The sequence below is a fragment of the Python bivittatus genome, unplaced genomic scaffold (assembly GCF_059951505.1).
Source record: "Python bivittatus isolate LINGU-HERP-01145 unplaced genomic scaffold, Pbiv_v1 ctg000530_np1212, whole genome shotgun sequence".
NCBI classification, from domain to species: Eukaryota; Metazoa; Chordata; class Lepidosauria; order Squamata; family Pythonidae; genus Python; species Python bivittatus.
This window is the reverse complement of record NW_028277085.1, coordinates 3,104,509-3,123,789: the sequence shown is the minus strand read 5'-3', so window position 1 is coordinate 3,123,789 and position 19,281 is coordinate 3,104,509. Positions and strand designations below refer to the sequence as shown.

The following is a 19,281-nucleotide window of genomic DNA, read 5'->3' as shown; positions in this document are numbered from 1 at the left end:
TCCAGATTGCAAATTGGCCATCACGTTTTAAGCACAACTCTTCTTCTCTGCACCATGAAGCATCTTCCTGGCACAGTGAAAACCAGCACAAGAAAGAGCTGAACCACTCCCTTGGAGGCCCAAATGATTTTGGAAGAGAAAGAAAATAGAAATGGTATGTGCTTTGAGGAGAGAAATAGGGAAGAACTGAAGTTCCCTTTAAGAAGAGAACTAATCTGTAATATGAGAGGTGCCTGTGCTAGCCCAGCCTGCTTGTGACTGGTGGGGAAATTCAGAATGTCCCTCCCTGTCCCAGCAGCAAGTTTATTAAATATAGTAGTAGCTGAAAACTCAATTGAAAACAGACAGCCTCTGTTTCTAACGCCTGACTCACCCGCTTGATCCTCCTTGGTGTGAGGGGAATGATCTGAGAGCCACTGGCCCAGTTGTAGGCAATACCATGGCATCTAGACTTCCTCAAGGAACATGGGCTTTTGGGCCACTCTTCCAACTTCTGCTATGTCTTCTCCCAATTTGTGCCAATCCAGAGTCTGGAGGTAAGTAATCTTTCCCCCTTACCCCACCTCTCTTTTGGATTTGCTTTCTGGCTTTCCAGGGGAGAAAAACAATGATGGAGCTTTGTCCAAAGGAAAGAGTGGGCCAACTGCACATGTCAGGCCAAGTCAATACATTGGAGTGTACAATGTTTGCATCCCTAAGGGATCGAGAGAGGCTGACGTTTGTCTGACAGCCTCAGCAACGAAAGGAATGGGGGCTAGGAGTGAGCCAGAAATTTGAAGAGAAATACGTTGCCGGTTTTCTGTCCTTCCAGCTAGAGCTTTTGGAATTCTCAAGCTTGGTGTTTGGTGTTCATTCGAACGAGCATCCTCTGACCTGTATTTAAATTCCAATTTTCAAGTAGCCGAAGGAGCAGCCTTCTTAAAGGCAAACTCCCTCAAATAGATCGAATCAGAGATCAGCTGAAGCTGAGGGTTACAAGAGCACCAGCTGGGGTGGACATCCCAGCTCTGTGAGATGTGGGCTCAGATGTCCTCGAGGAGACCCAGTTTACAACAGGAACAGGTTGGAGACATGCTAGGCTGTGAAATCAGTCACATTGGTGGAAAGTTGGGGGGAGCTGGCTTAACTTTCTCTTTTTATGACACATAAGAAATGAATGCAGTCTGGAAGGTCCATGTTCTGCCTATCAAGTTATGGGATTTGAGGCAGAATCAGTACCTTCTTCAGGTCTTCTTACAGAGGGCGCTGCAAAGTTCTCACCTCTCTTTTTCCTGCTGAGATGCTCTTAGAACATCACTTTTCAAGGGTAAGAGCCATGGGGAAGTTGAGCCCGAACTGCTGAATGCAAACCATGTGGATTCTGAATGTACCACCTGCCTAGTTGCTTGAATGTGGCTAAATATTGGGTGATGAATACATAGTCCTGACATACAAGGAATATTTGGTATCTAGAAACCTGAACTGCCAATTGTCCTACCATGCAGTCGGCAGGTACTTGAAAAGGAGCATGATTTCATAATTATCAAGGGGAAACTGAAAATTTTACAGACCTGGTAAAGGCTGTAACGTTAAGGGGAAGCAGCATATTAAATCCAGACACCATGAAGCACCGATTCATCATTGCTGCCCACTTACAACACCATGTGCTTCTTGCCCTTATATAGCAGAAGTATTTTGCCCTTATTTTATTTATTTTTCCAATTGGAATATGCTAGGAGAAATAAATACATCTATTTTTATTTCGGTGTGCTGGCTTCAGTTCCAAAACAGACGTACTTGCATCCTTTACTGTATTTGCTAATGGCGAGGAAGCCTCTGATACCGTTCGCCTTCACAAAGTGTTTGGTTGCCCAGAGAACAAATCAGCTTTCAGTTTATCTCCCATGTGGGAAAGGAAAATCATCAAGTTGGTTGGAATAAAAGAAACACTGATTTAAATGGTGCTGGTTTGTTAGTGCTGAAAGAAGACTCTGAGATGCAGAAAAGCTAAGGGACGAGAGGAGCATAGAAACAAGAGGCTGAAGATGTAAAGAATGGGCTGAACTTTCAGGAAGAGTAGGTTCCTTTTGGGAAAATGCTAGGGAAATCAGACATGTGAATAAAAAAGTGTTGATCAAAGAGAAGAACCCTCATGGTTCTTAGATCAGGAGAGGCTGCTTGAATGAATGAAGAAGGAAACATACAGCAATATTATGGGAGTTGGTCAGAAGCAGATCACTAAAAGTCATTCTTTTTAGGGTCTAAGATCTGACAAGGGAATTTGGCTGAGAATTACTTCTATGTCCCTGGGACTATTGGCAATTCTTGAAGGGCAAGGAAAGCCCCAGTATGTACATAGAGGGAGGTTGAACTCAGCATGCTGATTTGAATCAAACAATCTAGCTAGGTAGATTTGCTTACAGTAACTTTTGTATCCAACGTCCTCTAGTGATGGACAACCTGAAGATGTCCAGATATTTCTGATCCCCAACCTCCAGTCTGCCTCATCACTGACCATGCAGGCTTGGACTCCTGGAAACCATACTAGGGTCACATTTAGAAGTCCTCAAGTTCTTCACCCCTTATAAATAACTCTTCCAGAGGTTTATTTTGTGCCTCCTAGGCACGCTCCATCACTGATTGTATCAGGGATCTTTCATGCCACTTAAAGCAGGAGGCCAGCAAAGATCATGATGGCTTAGAGGGAGAGAGGCCGAGGTCAAATACCTTCCCTATTTTTCCATAAATATCTCTTGTAGGTCTGCAAACCTTGGGCTCCCTGGAGCCCTGTTTGCGGGTGGTGCCATTTGGCTAGAGAAGCCAGGGAGTGCCCGGACCGCATACTAGAAATGGATAAAATCCTGCAAATGAATCCATCTCTGCCTGCTCCTCCCTATTTTTTTGAATGTGAGGTCAGGTGGTGCCGTCTAGGCAGGGAACCGATCCAGCAGAATGAACAGTTACATTCATTCTGCAGGATAAACAGGAATGCAAAATACCAACCCATTTCCAGAGAGTGGTGACCATGTTTTCTCCACTGGGTGGTTTCTGTAACTTGGCCCTATAAATCTTTGGCAGCCCTCCCTATTTTTCTCCTCTGTCTTTTCTATTTCATCCTTATCCATGCTAGGACAGCCATATAAATCATTAAGGAAAGAGCCTCATCCCTCTGGATCCAATGTAAGACCTGATTCTTCTGACTATCTTAGAGGTTCCTCATCTCTCCTCTAGCTCTTGCCCGAATATTTTGTTGCGAGATCTCCCACCTTGGTCCTTTTTTCTCTTCCCCATCAATGAAGAATGATCATATTTGCAAGATGGAGAGCTCTTCAGCCAGCCTTGGATGTGCTGGAAACCAAACTCTTTTCCAACATCCCACTCCTACAACTGGAATTTACTTAGTTTCTTTTGTCAGTACCTGTCATGACTAATTTTTTCCATGATTGTTCCTGCTTGTTCTGGCTTCATCCATGGATCGTGCTTTCTGTAAAACACCCAGATTTGAATTTTTAAAAAACGATTATGGCAAGGTGTTATTTCAGTTTAGAGCTGCATTTGAAGCTGCATTTTATAGCTGAGAGTTGGAAAAAATTATCCGGAGATACCAGAAGTTCTTTCTTGTGCCTTAGGAAAAATTGATTTGATGGTTATCAAGAACAGCTGCATTATGAATTAATAGTCAATATTTGAGTCAGCTGCTGCTGAGATATATTGTGTTTGATAGATAAGCTGATCGTTGTTACAGTTCTGTGGAGAAATATACTGGGCCATAAATATCATCCTTAGATACTTGTATATTTAATGCCTTGAAAGATTCTGTCATTGGCTAATTGCTTAATTGATTGAGCTATTGGATTTGGTATTTTCTGGCATTTAAAAGAATAGAATTAAATTACATATACATGGATTCAAATAGCTTGTTTGCCCATCAGTTTAATGAGTCTGATTAACAGTAATTTATTTTCTCTTGAAAGCTAATGTGGAATTAATAGATTCATTATCTTGGAGAGATCATCAGAAGAACAAAAGAACTGTTTACATATTTATTATTGGAAAATCAGTAGATCATTAATGTGAGAAACTTTTTAGATGTAATAACTGTATGATGATAAATACAATTAATTATGTTACCTCATATTAATCAGCCAAATAGCATTATAGAATATTTTACATTTCTCTATAATGTGTGCGTTTCTGTTCAATTCTTTGACCAATTGTGCTAGTTCATTAATTGCGCAGTCTGCACATCTGTTCTCACACTATATTTCTGACACCATCTGCTATCAAACTTTTCCATTGATACAACCCATCTCTGTTTCAGTTCTCATGCTATACTAAAAGCATGCAATTTCTCAATTTTTTTTCCTTTTGCTACAATCATGTCACCCTTGATCATGTCACCCAAATCCTCTTCTCCTCAAAAGATGTTTTGAAAGCCTCTTTTCATCCACCAAACTGAATTTTTCTCCACTAGCCAAGACATTTCTCTTTTCCAACTTTTTCCACCCAAATGAATGTGAACCAGACATAACCCTTGATTATTTCACTGGCCCTGAGTCTAGCTCTAGCCGTGATGTTTCATACGAGCACATTATTTCCAAAAAGTGCTGGATCACCAGACGTGGGTCCAGCAAAATACCAGGGACATCGAGTCAATGTTCCTCATTGCTTTTGGCCAAGAAGACAGGGACAGCTTCCAGCTACATCAAAGAAAACCTTCTTCTCAGGCCTTACAGTTAAACTCTATTAGCAGAAAGAATTGGTGAGGCTAAATCTGAAAGGAATGGTGAAATGTAATTATTGTCCTTTGATGCTGTTGCTTGTCATTTCCTGCCATTGGTTTAGATTTCCTGCTGCAACCTATGAATTCATAGACACTTCTTAGGACAATATCTGGATTCTCAAGATTCCTAACATTTTCCTTGGTTCTTGGACCAATTACCGAAAGGAGCCAGGATATAGCCAGGAATTGACTGGTCCTTGCTGTCACTTGTTATGCTGAAATCTACCAGACTAGCTCCTTTTTGTGCTCCTAATTCAGTATCCACTTGTCAGCCCCACTAGGTAGACCAGACCTTGAAATCAATTCACAGAAAGCTAAAACTTTGATGGAGAGTGGCTATAATAACAGAACCTTGCAAGACTGATTGTGCTGGGCCTCCTCCTTCTTAATCTCCAGGGAATCAGGGCAACCTCTGCCTGATCTGCTTCTGAAGGTTATCTGGGTGTTCTGGGCTTAAAAAATGCTTCAACCCTTTTTGCCTAGGTAACAGTTCCTGCATGTCTGCATCAAGGTCATCTTCCTTGCTCTCTACACAAGTCCCATGATAGGCAGAGGCTCACTAGGGTTGCAGCGAGAGGACATTTCACATCACCAGCTAAAAGCTAGAGGCCCTCAAGTCAACTTCAACTCCTGGCATCACCATCCCTACAGTTTTCTTGGCAGGGCTACAGAAGAGGCTTTCCAGGTAGAGGAGGTGGGCAGCTTCACAAAATAGTTCAAGAATACCCAGTAGGGAATTGCTGGGAGGGTGTAGTATGTAAATGTGATAAAGAAATAAACAGATCAACAAAAGTAAATCTGAACACTCACCAGGGCCAACCCTGCTTAGATCAGCCAAGGTAAGCCAGGTGCCACCATCACCACCTACTTGAGCATCCTAGCCAGAGATGGTAGAAATATCTTCTTGGGCTGTAGTGTGTTTCCCATAAAAGGGAGCCATTGGTCATTGCGAAGGATGACCAGGAAGTAGCACTGCAGTTGCTATCCACCAGGCAGATGTCCAGATTTCCATCCTAAAGGTCCCAGATTCTGTGGGATCAAGCAAAATGCAAGTGCAGCCACTGATTAGGAAAACTGATTTGATGATCCGATGATCCAGATGTTTTGGTTTTCAGACACATCTTGAAAACTGTACTCCAAAAGTGGCGGGTGGGGGGAGAATCCATGTGGGCCAAAGTGAGTTAGTGGATCAAAGGGATACTTGATCTCCTGCGAGGCTTCCAACAACTATTTTTCTTCTTAAAATCCTTCTTTAAATCCAAATTTATTGGCTCCACCCATTCTCGAGATTGCAAAAGGGGTCCTGGAAGGTGACATTTTTGTACCTTTGATCTACGCCCAGAATGAGCAACTTTTTCAGTTTGGCTTTTGAGTAGCAAACTGGGAAGGCCCCCTTCTCCAAAATGATTGATTGATTGATCCTACCACAATCATTATGACTGCGGAGGTATAAAAATAGATAAGAAGAATATTCAGAAAAGTGCAGAATTTAACCAATTAGAAATCAACCAACTCAGATTTTTCTTCCAATATCGTTAGTTCAATGGACATGATTTCTACAGTACTTGTCCCATTCCTTGGCTCTTCTCACTCTTTAATTTCCCCCACTCCCACCTTCCATGTGAAATTGGTTTGAAGGGTTCCCAATTGCCTATAAAGTCCCATTTTCACTTTGGATAAACAGACCTGACAGGCTCTGGTTTCGCTTCCTCAGCTTAACAAACCTGTTTGATTTAGGCACAACCCCAAGACGAAAGAAGTGTGTATCTAACATGAGGAATTTCCTTTCCACTAAAAATCTGTTTCTTGTCTCCTGTCTTCTTCACTGCATAAACATATCCAGCCAATGTCAAGGACGTTGTCCATCACTGATTGTGAAGGCACTGGGGTTTTATCATTTAGCAAAGGGGCATTTCTAGGGGACTTTACAAGCTTGCATTCCTCTTTCCACAGGCCTTTGGCCTCGTGCACACTGCTGCAACATCTTGGGGCTGCCCCAAACATCAGGAGAGCCCTCGCAACCTCCTTGGCAGGGGATCCGGCTGAATTTTTTGTGCTACTTGGAACTATCTGAGTAATTTATTCTTTCCCTCCCCACCCCGCCTGTCCCACCCCCTCACCACACCGCTTATTTTAAGGCTGTGGCTCTAAAACAGATGGGAAAAGGAGCTTCCAGCTGATGGGAAACAGGGCAGAAAAAAGAATAGTGTCCGAAGAGGAAGAACAACCCAGCATCGTGGGAATCTAACGGGGATATGCTGATCTCACTCTTATTTTTAGCAGCCACATGTGAATTCATAAGGCCATGTTCCCCACCAAGGTTAAGATGGGCTTAATCCAGGGATTGGAATTTGTTTTATTTTTGTATCGTGATTTAAAGCCAGCAGGAAATGCGGTTTTTATCAGCAGATATGATGATGCAGATTCTGTAGGAGCCTCTGTACTTTTTCCCCACGCTGGATGAATTTTGTTCTTCCAAGGGGCCAGCAAATGAGCAGAAAGTTTCTTTTCTTTGTTTTCCCCCTGTAAGCATCTGTCAAAAATGACCAACGGCAAAATTGTTCACCGGAAGCAGGACGCTAGTATCCGTTCTTCAGGTTCTGTGAGAACTTGCCTGTGCAACGTCTTTCCTTACTGCACGGCAGCTGAGTAACACATAGCTTTACAGTGAGGGAGGAGACCAAACGTAAGAACTAGAGAACTCACAAGGTGAAATTCAGACTGAGTTATGAGCTGAGCTCTAACATCTCCAAAGTTGGGCAGAGTTTGGAAATACTTTCAGCCCTGTTCATAGTCCAGGTTTGTAGCTGCCCAACTGATGCAAGAAAATCCTATGTATAGAGTTTAGATGTGTACGTATTTCAACATTACACTGATTTGTAGGGTGGGGGGAGGTCCTGTTAGGGCATAGCCATGGCAAAGCAGTTTCCATAACAATAAAGCACTCCTACTTATGGACTGGAATGGTTTCTCCAATCTGCATGCATGAGACTACAACTCCCATCTTGTCCAGCTTGGCCCTGTTGGATGGGGGCACTAAAAGTCCCCTGCTCTGGAAGAGTTTAAGCGAGAGAAAGGAGGTCTAGCCACTCTATTCTGTTGTATAGTGCTGGCTTTTAATCAATTTTTTTAGGAGTATTGTTGCCAAATGCACACTTTGGTATGGAGTGGGTTGCAGGCTGGATACAACAGGGACTGTCTAACTGATTGGAGGCTGTATGAGAGCAAAGATCAGCTTGTAAACAAGCTGCTACAAAAAGCTCTTGAGAGGCAATTTGGTGTAATGGTTAAGGCACCAGGTTAGAAATTGGGAGACCATGAGTTCTACTCCCTTCTTAGGCACAAAGCCAGCTGGGTGACCTTGGGCCAGCCCCTCTCTCTTTATCTGTCTATCATCTATCTATCTATCTATCTATCCATCCATCATCCCTCTGTCTGTCTGTTTGTCTATCCATCCATCATCCATCATCCATCATCTATCTATCTATCTATCTATCTATCTATCTATCTATCTATCTATCTATCCATCCATCCATCCCTATCATCCATCCATCCATCATCCATCATCCATCATCCATCATCCATCATCCATCATCCATCATCCATCTATCTATCTATCTATCTATCCATCCATCCATCTCTATCTATCATCTATTATCTATCATCTATCTATCCTCCATCCATCCATCCACCTATTATCTACATCTATCTATCTATCTATCTATCCATCCATCCATCCATCCATCCATCCATCCATCCATCCATCCATCCATCTCTATCTATCTATCTATCTATCTATCTATCTATCTATCTATCCATCCATCCATCTATTATCTATCTATCTGTCCAGCACTGCAGCCAGCCATGCCTTCCTATAGGCTTCACCATTTCACCCCTCTCCACTTCATTACAAAAGATTGGGAAAAACGGAAGAAAACAGCTAAAAAGCCATTGATTCACTTCTATCACTCGAAGTCTACTAAGGCACATGGATCACCTGAGAATCTGATTCATTCTGAATGCCAAAGCAAGTTCTTTGGAACTAAATCAGATCTGAATCTCCATTGGAGTATTACAAACAAGCTTAAAACCAATTATTTTCGAGTCCTGACAATATCATTAGACGTTATACAGCTACGTTTTTGCTATAAATTGGCTGAACTCACACCCATTGCACTAAACCGTTATATGGTTTCCTTGTTTCTGGTTTAGCTAGCTTACTGCATGAATCTGGCTATTTGAGTTATAACCATGGTTTATAGCTCCACCTTATCTGTGAACCTAGCCAGCTCTGCTTTATTCAACGAACAGTGGTTGAGCAAAGAGGAGCCTGGTGCAATGTAGAGATTCAGTCCCTTAAGAATGATCTGCTTTGATGTATATATTGATCAATATTTTGACAGAATTAGCATGCATAGAATCAAGAAAAATAGAACTATACAGTGTAAGAAGGGGCCTTCAAGATAATCTAGCCCAATGTTTCTCAACCTCAGCAGCGTTAAGATGTGTGGACTTCAACTCCCATGCTGGCTGGGGAATTCTGGGAGTTGAAGTCCACACATCTTAACGTTGCTGAGGTTGAGAAACACTGATCTAGCCCAAAGATGTTACCTAGCTGATCTGATCCAGGTTATGAAGCCTGGCTGTTAAATTGCCACACACATTATGGCTAAGCCAAAAACTCACAGAAGGAAAGCCTGAATGGGATTGAACTCTTGCAAGCCCAAGCAAAACCAGAGCCTTGATAGATCCACGTGCCACATTCTTCAGACAGACAGCTCTTCCAGGCAGAGTAGGGAAAAATGTGAACTTACATCTTAGCTCTAATTGTATTGAAAATACTGGGACTTAAGCACATAATGAAGATTTTAATTTCTATTAATTCCTTTTTAATGGAACTTCATGGGCATAATTTTGATTTATGGACGAGCATTTCTCCCACATTTGAATGTGTATGTATTCCTATTTAGTCCAGTTGGGCACACACTGTATTGCACCAACCCAGTTTTAAGTAGAAGTGTGTCTGGTGAGTTCTAGATTAGCCTTAAAAAAAAGGCTAAAAAGTTTAATAAGGAAAAAAAAGTATCTCTAAGCACACCTATTTTCACCATCCACTCTCAATAGAGATATTAACCTATTGTCCTTATGTCTTCAGTCCTCCGAGAGATCAAATCTTCGAAACTTTTATTATCAAGAAATGCCGTCCAACTCAAAGGGAATTTTTTTATATGAAAGATTTATGTCTGCCAGTCTTACATGCCCAAACCGCTACATTTCTCAAGGGTTTTGATTTAACTTTGGTTAACTGTATTTTTTAAGAGCAGGTTCTTGAATTTGTGATAGGAAGGTGATAAGGAAGGTCAGGCTTACATGAAATTACAGTGATTCATGGCACCACCAAGTTCGAAAACTTCTGTCTTACTGGCATTGCTTTGACTCAGGGAGTTTTCTTCTCTCTGTCGAGCTACTGCCAGTACATCCTGATTATGAACTATTTTGATATTTCTCATTTTGAAGGGCTAACATGATGAATTATTGTTGCAGCTGGTGGTAGTTTAATTTAGAAAACTTCCCTAATCTAGTCCAACCCCTCACAGAATGCAGGAATCACTACTACAGCATCTCCAGCACATGTCTATCCAGCTACTCTTTCAACACCAACCTGCAAAGGAGAGGCGAGTGCCTCACAAAACGATGGTTCCATTGGTCAACAACTCTTCCCACTAAGAAGTTCTTCCTGATGTCCAACCAAAATCTACTTCCTTGTCATTTGTATCCATTGTTCCTTGGACTGTCTTCTGCAACATTTCTGAACACTTCTACTCCATCTTCTCCATTACAGATCTTCAGGTAGCTGAAGACAGCTATCGTGTCTCCCTGAAGTATCTTCTTCTCCAGGCTAAATGTAGCCAATACATCCAAAAATACCCCATCCTTTTTTCCTTCCAGGGTCCTTATCATCTTGTTTGTTCTCCTTGGGACATGACCCAGCTTGTCAATGTCCTCCCTAAAATGTGATGTCTTGGACTGGACACTATTCTAGGTGTAGTTTGACTAATGCAGAATAGAGGAATGATGACTTTTCTGGAGTCAATAAATTCCTGAAAATCACCAGATCCTCACAGATGGATTTAGCTCTTGCCTTTACCAAGGTTCCACATTTCAGTTTGGCCAGTGACAAAAAGGCATATAACATTCTCTTCTTTTCATGTTATTTGTTGCATTACATTTGCTCTAAAATGGTCTTCCCTAAATGCAATGTAACTGATACAGTGAAGATGGTAGAAACCTGTTCATGATTGAGATTCAACAGCCAGATCCAAGATGGAAATAGTCCTCATCAAATTTGCACACTAAACAACTTCTGGACGTGATGTGCAAAGAAAATCTCAGCCTGTAATCAGCTACATGACTTAACAATGATTAAAGAATAAGGTTTTAAACAAGAGGGAAGGAAATTATGTTTCAGGGATATAATTGAGGATGATGGGTTTTTTAGCCAGAGAAGGAGGATAAGCAACCCATTTTCTGAATGCAAAACAGGGCACAAATCCATGCATGGAAAGTGATGTGTTTGTAGTAGAGCGACTGGCGAACTCACACTGTGAGCCCATTATCTCACCAGTCAAGTGGACTTGGGAAGCTTTTGAGGAGCCATCTACACATCGCCAGGTAGATTTGTGGAATTAATGGTTCTGCAGCGAAGATCTTGTGGAGGATGTCCACTTCCCTGTACCGTGTTCAGGCACGGTGAGTTAAGTGTGGCCTGGCCCCTTGCAGAGAAGCACCATAATGCAATGGTTGAGAATGTGCTAGAGAGGAAGAAGGTACAGAATTCAGTTCCCAGGAGGGAAGAATTCTGTCTGAAATCTTAGGAAACTGCTGCTCCAAACACTGAAGGAGATGTCCCCTTGGTGTGACAGGCACAGAGACAGAGTCAGCTACGGTCCTGTCTGTCTCCCAGCTTTCTCTCTCTTGTCTTGGTCGGTACAAGCCTTGATATAGGACTCTATTTAAAGAAAAGTAGGGCTAGTAAAACACAGATGATCAGAAGAAGGTGAGCGAGCTTTCCTTTGGCTGCCATTAGTGGTTCTCCGGATAACACAGAAAACTCTAATTCTTTGCTCTCATCCAATGGAACTCTGGAGTTTTGCAGCCCAGATAAAAAAAAAGGTTCCAGGTTCAATCCACAGCATCACCAATCCCAATTTCTAGACATGTAATGGGCTAGGTGGATCAGTGGTGCTTTCCTTCAGCATAAAGCAACTGCCAACCTCTGTTCCCATAGCACACCTGAATTAACCCATTTTCTGGGTTCACACAATATGTGAAACCGTAAAACCAGCCAACCAGGTTGAATTCACACAACGTGCTAAGCCACCAAACAAACAAACAAACGAAATCCTCCCAAAGTTAAAACTACCCAAAGCTTGGCACATTGTATGAATGCAACCACATGAGTTCTTTCACTCATCTGGTTCAGAGTATTGTGTGAATGCAGTAAAGAATGGAGGCATTTGCATGATCGCATTGTGGCAACCGTGTTGTCCCTTTGATGTTATTGTGGTTTGTTCCAGACCCTGCTGGCAGGCCTTTTGTTCTTATTCCCATGGAGTGTGGGTGATTTGAGTCCTCAGGACTTGATAGAAAATATAGCCCCTTGCTAGATGCAGAGCACTTACAAGAAATGTCCAACAACATTTTGGGTTTCCATAAAGAGCTAATCCCACGATGTAGCTCGTTGAGCCAGAATTAGTGAGTTCACCATCTAAGCCAGTGTTGTCCAAACTTGGCCACTTTAAGATGAGTGGACTTCAACTCCCAGAATTGCCCAGCCAGCATGGCTGGCTGGGGAATTCTGGGAGTTGAAGTCCACTCATCTTAAAGTGGCCAAGTTTGGACAACACTGCTCTAAGCCATAAAACAATGGCTTGTCATCCACAGCTGCAGGCTTTTTCATGGGCATTCATGGAAGGCAAGGATGTGTATGACCTTATAGGTATCATGACATCATCACCCAAATGAGTCACATTATGAGCGTGGAGTTGGCCGACCCAAATGACGTCATTCCTACCATTTGTGCAGTGCTATCATGACATGAGCAATATCGCTGTGGCTTCTGCTGGGTGCCAAAGACACAGTTCCACTGTTCCCTCCGTTTGGGTTTAGGCCATTGTGGGAATCCAGCTGTTGCTGTTTGCAAACTAGGGTTTGTGCTTATTAATGTGTCACACACAGGGATGTCCACAGGGTACAGTCAACGAAAGTCAAGGGGTGGCCACAACATTGCGACTGGACTCCACCTGATTTTTCTATGCAACCCAGGTGGAGCATCAATCACACCACTTCAGCTGCCATCTTGACTTTTTTACTGTACCCTGGAGACACCCCTGGTCATGCAAGCCCAGCCAGTTGTGGTTTATTCCACAGATACAGATAAACCAATATGTCTCAGCGTGATGGATGAACCTAAGCTAAGTCAAATCCAAATAAATCACATGCCGGTTTGGCACAAGGGCTGCAATTTGATCACCAGAGCCTTGGAGGGGAGATGGGGGGCGTGCAAACAGAGATATGAGTGTGAGGCTTTGTATTCCCCTACAATCAGAGGCTGCACGAACTGCCAGAAAAGAGAAGCCAGGGGAGATCTCTGTCCTTCAGTTTTAGGGGACCCTGGAGCTTCTTCCGGTCCTGATAACAGCGCCTTCAAAGGAATCAGAACAGCCCTCTGTTTCTCCTGCCTGCCTGTTTTTCCCTGTTCTTCTCCGACTAGGAGAAAGGGTGCGTTTTTATTTTAAGCTGATGAATGCATATTTTCCATCCCTCCTCCCTTCTAAGGCCTGGTCTGCCTGTTGTAATATATATATTTTTTCAGAACAGCTTGTGCAGTACTGCTGGAAACCACCCCCAAGATATTACAGAGCCATTGGCTGCCGGGCAGGCTGGCAGAAGCTGGAAAACAAGGGCCCAGAAAGAGCAATTTTTTTCTCCAAGTGGCTGCAGCCAACAAAAGCTGCAACCAGATTGGGGAAGGGGGTGGCATGGGGCTGGCCATGGGGGTCCAAAGAATAGGGAGTTTTTTTTAAAGGAGGGGAGGATGTCCAAGGAAGGTCTGATGACTCCGCTTTTGAGAAATCCACTTGACTGGTTTGTAAATAGGGATAAATATTTGAGAGACAGAATATCGTAAGTGTGATTTCTCATTGTACCCAAGCTGAGTTTCATTTGTGGTGCAATCCAGAATGATGTGTGGAAGGGGGCTTCAAAAGAACTAACCTCAAACTGCAAAGGGACCATTCTCATTCTTGGTCAACCACAACATCATCTAACACCTCAATGGGGGGGAAAGAATACACACATTATTCCATGATTGACATTGAAACTAGTTTCCTTCACCACAGGAAACAAATGGGGCATTAGACGTTAGGCAGGTGGTTGAGATTTCAAAATGGTCTTCTGGTTGGGACACCACGCAGTGAAATATTTTTGTTGGGTTATTTTTTGGTCTTCGCTGAGCAGGGTTGCTTTCCTGCAGACATTTCATGGCCAGGTTAGAGAACATCACCAGGGCATCTTTGAAGTCAGTGACATATTGATTCAAAACTAGCAAGAGGTGTTAGTTCTTCAGAACCTGTTATCATGGACAGAGAATGAGAATCCTTCCAATCTTGCTGCGTCAGCAAAGGCCCCAGTAAAGTATATCTGCCATCTTCCCTTTTGTTCCTAAACCATTGGAATATAATTCCAAAGTTCAAAGAGTACCCCCAAAGAGACCCCCCATTGGGTCCTGTACTAAACGGGGACAGGAAGATGGTAGGTGATACATGAAATCTGCAGCTTCGTCCAACTGAAATCCAGCCAGGTTATGCTTTTTTAATCCTAGTTGACCAAATTTGTGAGAATGAACTAAGCAACGTGAACCCCCCAAAAAGAGCTCTCTGGGGCATCGTGTCTTTTAAATGATGATTATTTTGCCTTGCACAACAAATGCAGAATCTGGGGAGGCCTTCGGGGAGAGATTGAAGATGCGTTGTACATCAGCAAACGGAAGCCAGCTGCCAAGGAGTGGAGTGTATTAATTAAATGCAGATCTTTCCTGCCAACAAACCAAATGTGAGAAATCTAGGATAGAGATATTCTCTCCTCTCTCTCTCTCTCTTTCTCTCTGCCTTTTGGAGCAAGGAATGTCCCAAAGGAATGTGCACGTTCTCCTCTCTGCTTACTTTTCTAAGATGCTGGTGGTCTTGTTTTATGCATCCCGTCCCACAGAATTTCAGGGATTCTGGTGTCATTTCCTCTGAGAACCAAGGCGGGGGCTGGCTGAGAAGAAGACCATTTTGGCCAAGAGGAAGGTGGGCAGGAAGAATGGAGAAGACGAGGCTCTGATTCTGCCTTTGCTTCCCCATCCTTCCCCATCTCTAAAACTATCTTGATAGTAGGCTGAGGAGAGCCATCATTTACTCCTTCCAGACCTTGTTCTCGAACGGAAAAGAAAACCGGATTGGGCATTTTGGTCCTGAGAACTTGGAAGATGCCTCCCCCATATAAAACCACAGGAGAAAACAAGCTCTTGGTTTTCAGAGGGAGGGAAGGAAAGGAAAATGGCTATTTCAGCCTCTTTTCAGAAAACGGTTTTGATCGTCTCAATGTGTTTTCTTCTAAGTGGAGCAATTTTTTTTTCAGAAAATGAGTAGACGTGTCCCATCAATAAGCGAGTGCCTGCCTAAGATTTGCCTGCATCGGTTTTTCCTCGCAGTTTCTCTGCACAGAAAGAGAATGTGTGGAGCGTATGGCGGCCTTGCGTTCGTTTGCAAAAAAGGGGCGTGCAAATGTCTTCGCTTCTGTTGTCCCCCTTGGTCTGCAGCCCCCCAGCTTCCCACACCCATTTGATCCCAAGGGAATATACCAAGGGGGGGGGGGAATCTCCAGGGGAGGGGCTAGCAGCATTGTTTCTGTCAATGCTCAGGGGAGGATCCTGCCTTGAGAAACAGTTGAAGAATTCTTCCCTCCCCTGGAGAAGTGTGGAAGAATCATTCACCTCCCTTCTGTCTGCGCAGATAGAAAGGCCATTTGCATCCAGGGCTAATTCAGATATTATAGTGATGGGAAGTGGTAAAGGAAGAGGTACTTTCCTCTTGTGTCTGGAGGGAATGCCTCTTCCTTGCTACAGAACCTGTATGCACCGGTTAAAAAAATAAAAGAGGCATGCTTTTTTTTAAAGGGTATTAAAACCATATGTAGATGTATGGTGATCTCATTCCCAGATTCACCAGGTAGAAAGCGCCCAGCTCCGACGATTAATTGAGCTAAAGATTTTTAATAAGGCTGAAACTACCCTAAAGGTCATCCAAGTGGATTTCACCTCAGATAAGGGCACATGGGATTTTGCCCCCTTAGGAAAATGATTTTATGTGTCAGAAGTCTTGTGATTCCATGGAGGTCTTGGCTATTCGGTAGTGATTTGCAGCAATTTGTTTCCTCATTTGTGACGAAAGAGGTCTATCTCCCTCAATCAGTGAGAAGGAGCCGCATCTTCATGGCAAGGCAGATATTTTAAATGCCAAAGGCCCAGATTTCATCTGCTCTACAAGCCTATGGTATAGCCACATCTGGGATGTTCTGGACAGTTCTGGTTACCACATTTGAAATGGAAAGGAACTCAGCAACCAAAGACCAACCAAACGTCTTTCTTACATGTAGATGTAGGAAAAGAAGGGGAAGGAGAAGGGGAAGGGGAAGGGGAAGGAGAATTCATTCCCATAAAATATGGTGATGTCACTAACTCAGATGGCATTAAAGTAGGATTGGATAAATTCATGGAGGACTGGGACAGCAGAGCGATTTGTCTGGAAACTCAGTGTTCCCCTCAGACTGAAGGGAGCAGACCTACAGATCCCAAGCAATGGATGGAACAACAGCAAAAGAGGAATATGTCTCCAACTCCTGCTTGTGAGCCCCCCTTCCCCCCAAAGTCTGCTGCTGTGAGAAACAAAATGCTGGACTAAGCCGGGCCTTGGCCTGATCCTGCTGATCTATTCTTATGTTCTAGGCATCTCCAAATAGGGCTATTGTTAAGTTCTGTTCCGGCATCTCCAAATAGATCTGGCAAACAGGCCTGATCTACATAGACTGAGTCAGCTTGAGGGGACCAAAACAGCTTCCTGCGTTCCTAATTTAAAGCAGATCTATGTTCAGAACGGTAAGGGCTGCAGTACGATATTATTTTTAGGGGCCAACCATAATGAGCTAGTGGTAAGGCTGGGCACCAGCTTTGCCCGCAGAAGATTCTATCCTGGGCAATTCCGAAGAAAGCTGACAAAGATGGGATCTGGCAGGACTTCTTGAACATTGCAAATACACAAACTAACTGGCTTCATACATTGTACCAAGACATAGCTTCCTTAATCCTGGCTTAGTGAACAAACCGATTGTGACTGAGTTGGTACAGTACAATAAACTATGGCTTACAGGGCAGAATTGTTGGATTAACTTTACATCAATGCCAAAAATCTCACCTCATGGTATGACACGGGTACAACTCCAGGCATTGCCAGACCAGGCATAAGGTAGCTGAATTTTTGATGCTGTAACGTCCAAGGACAGGAAATGTTATTCAATATCATCTTAAGGAGCCTTCTGGAAATACAAACCCCTACAAAGGAGTGGGAAGAATACTCAGGGAGTTGGGCTTCATGCCTTCAAAATGTATCCCACAATCGACAATCACATCCTTGCCCATCGCATAGCCTTCCGTGGCTTGCAAAGATATCTGCCAAATTGGGTAGGGAGACATGAAGTCCCCCTGGCCCAGCAGCAGAGCACACCCACCAGAGATCAGATCCAAGTATGCAATGACACATCATGCCTTTCTAGATCCCATTAAACGACGAGAAATTCCAGCAGAAATAAGAAGGAATGACATTGGAAGGAAGAAATAGTGGTGCTGAACCCATCTCAAGAGGAGGCCAGCTGAGTTCTGGATTTCATTGTAGAGACTTAATAATATGTTGGCTTTTCACACCTGCCAATATTTCACTATTAATAGCTGTGAGTCATCCTTTTCCTTACTTTTCTTTCTTTTTTTTCCCCTTCCATGCCAAATGGAGTTCGCTGGTCCTCCACCAGAGGCCCTTCTGGTCTTCCCACACTTGTCTCAAGGCCAGGAGATCCCCCAGGAACCTTCCAGAGGGAGGTTCAAGAAGCAGGTTGGTGGCGGGCCAGCAGCTGCAGTGGATAAAGAGAGAGGGAGCACATTCCTAGGTGAAACTCAGCCATGGGATCTGCCAGCAATTGATCTTCAACCCACACAATCTGTCCTCTGGGTTCCTGAGCAATGCCGCTCCTGCCTCGGAAAAGGTGGTGGGTTCCTGAGGTCCAGACTGCTGTAGAAGGCCTGCAGGATTAGAGTTCTGCTCCAGTGGTGGCTTTTAGGGCTACCAAATCAACTAGAAAGGGTCCTTGTACTAGCAGGAAATTCCAACTTCATCCTGGGACATTAACCCTTCCAGCTCTGAAAGCATTCCACCAGAAATATTTCCTGATTGTCACTGCCTATGGTGGCTGGGCATGATGGGTCCTGGAGTTGAACACCTCTGGTGGAGGAAGCTACAGCCTCTCTCAAGAAATTAAGCATCTGCCTGGAGGTGGGACTGGACTAGGACCGATCGGTGGAAATAGTCACAAAGCAACTATTGGCTAAATGCATGGAAAAATTTCCTAACGATGGGAGCTGTTTTCACAGTAGATAAGGCTGCATCCTGGAAGATGTTTACGAAGTCAGGGATGCTATAATTGCGTTTCAGATCCAACTGTGGATCAAGATTCAATACAGCCTCCTAGAACACCTCCTAACCTTTTGTCCTATGAAAGTGTTTCATGCATGACAGATCATTGGCGCATTCATTCCAATGGTCTCTGGATTGGCTGACCGTTCTTCTCCAAAATCTTCCCATCAGTCTCCCTGGGAATCTGTGACCTTCTGCGTCCTGTTGCCCTGTCCAGATCTGTGGTGCTTCTTATTGGAGATTTCCTACCTGCTGGCTAGTTCGGGTCTTCCTCCATTGCTGAGTTGAAGATGTGTTCTCTGCCCGTCCTTAAGTTGGCCAAAAGGCTACACTGGCATGAAATTGGCTGCCAACCATAGTCTTGCCCCAATTGTCACCATTCTCAGTCACTGCCATTCCACGGACATCCCTCCAAGGTAAATGGTGATAAAGCCTCACCATTTTTGCACACCTTGAAGTGACCTCGGATAGTGTCAGAATAAGGAGGAAAAGATGGCTTAACATTGGTACATCTCAAGATGACTTCAGGCTGTCTTCTGCATGAGCTGGGGAACCTGTGAAGGCAACGTCATGAAGACATGGCAGAAAAGAAGAGGCGGATGGAGCACGCTTGTGCCGTGGTGAGGGGCAAGTGGAGGAAGACTCTTGCTCATGATTCACAACATCTTCTGGAGTATGCTGGTGAAGCTGCAGTTGAGATCACCCTTCCTCACCGAGATACAACCCCATCTCCCC

General features: G+C 43.7%; 1 protein-coding gene across 1 annotated transcript in view; it reads left to right on the top strand.

Annotated features, from left to right (window-relative positions):
- The first annotated feature begins 332 nt into the window (after positions 1-332).
- CSPG4 (chondroitin sulfate proteoglycan 4) overlaps positions 333-19,281 on the top strand; it is a 60,776-nt gene continuing 41,827 nt past the window's right edge. Inside the window, exon 1 of the mRNA XM_088148372.1 lies at positions 333-536. Within this exon, the coding sequence (XP_088004498.1) occupies positions 440-536 (97 nt within the window). The 5' untranslated portion in view covers positions 333-439. The remainder of the gene's footprint in view (positions 537-19,281) is intronic.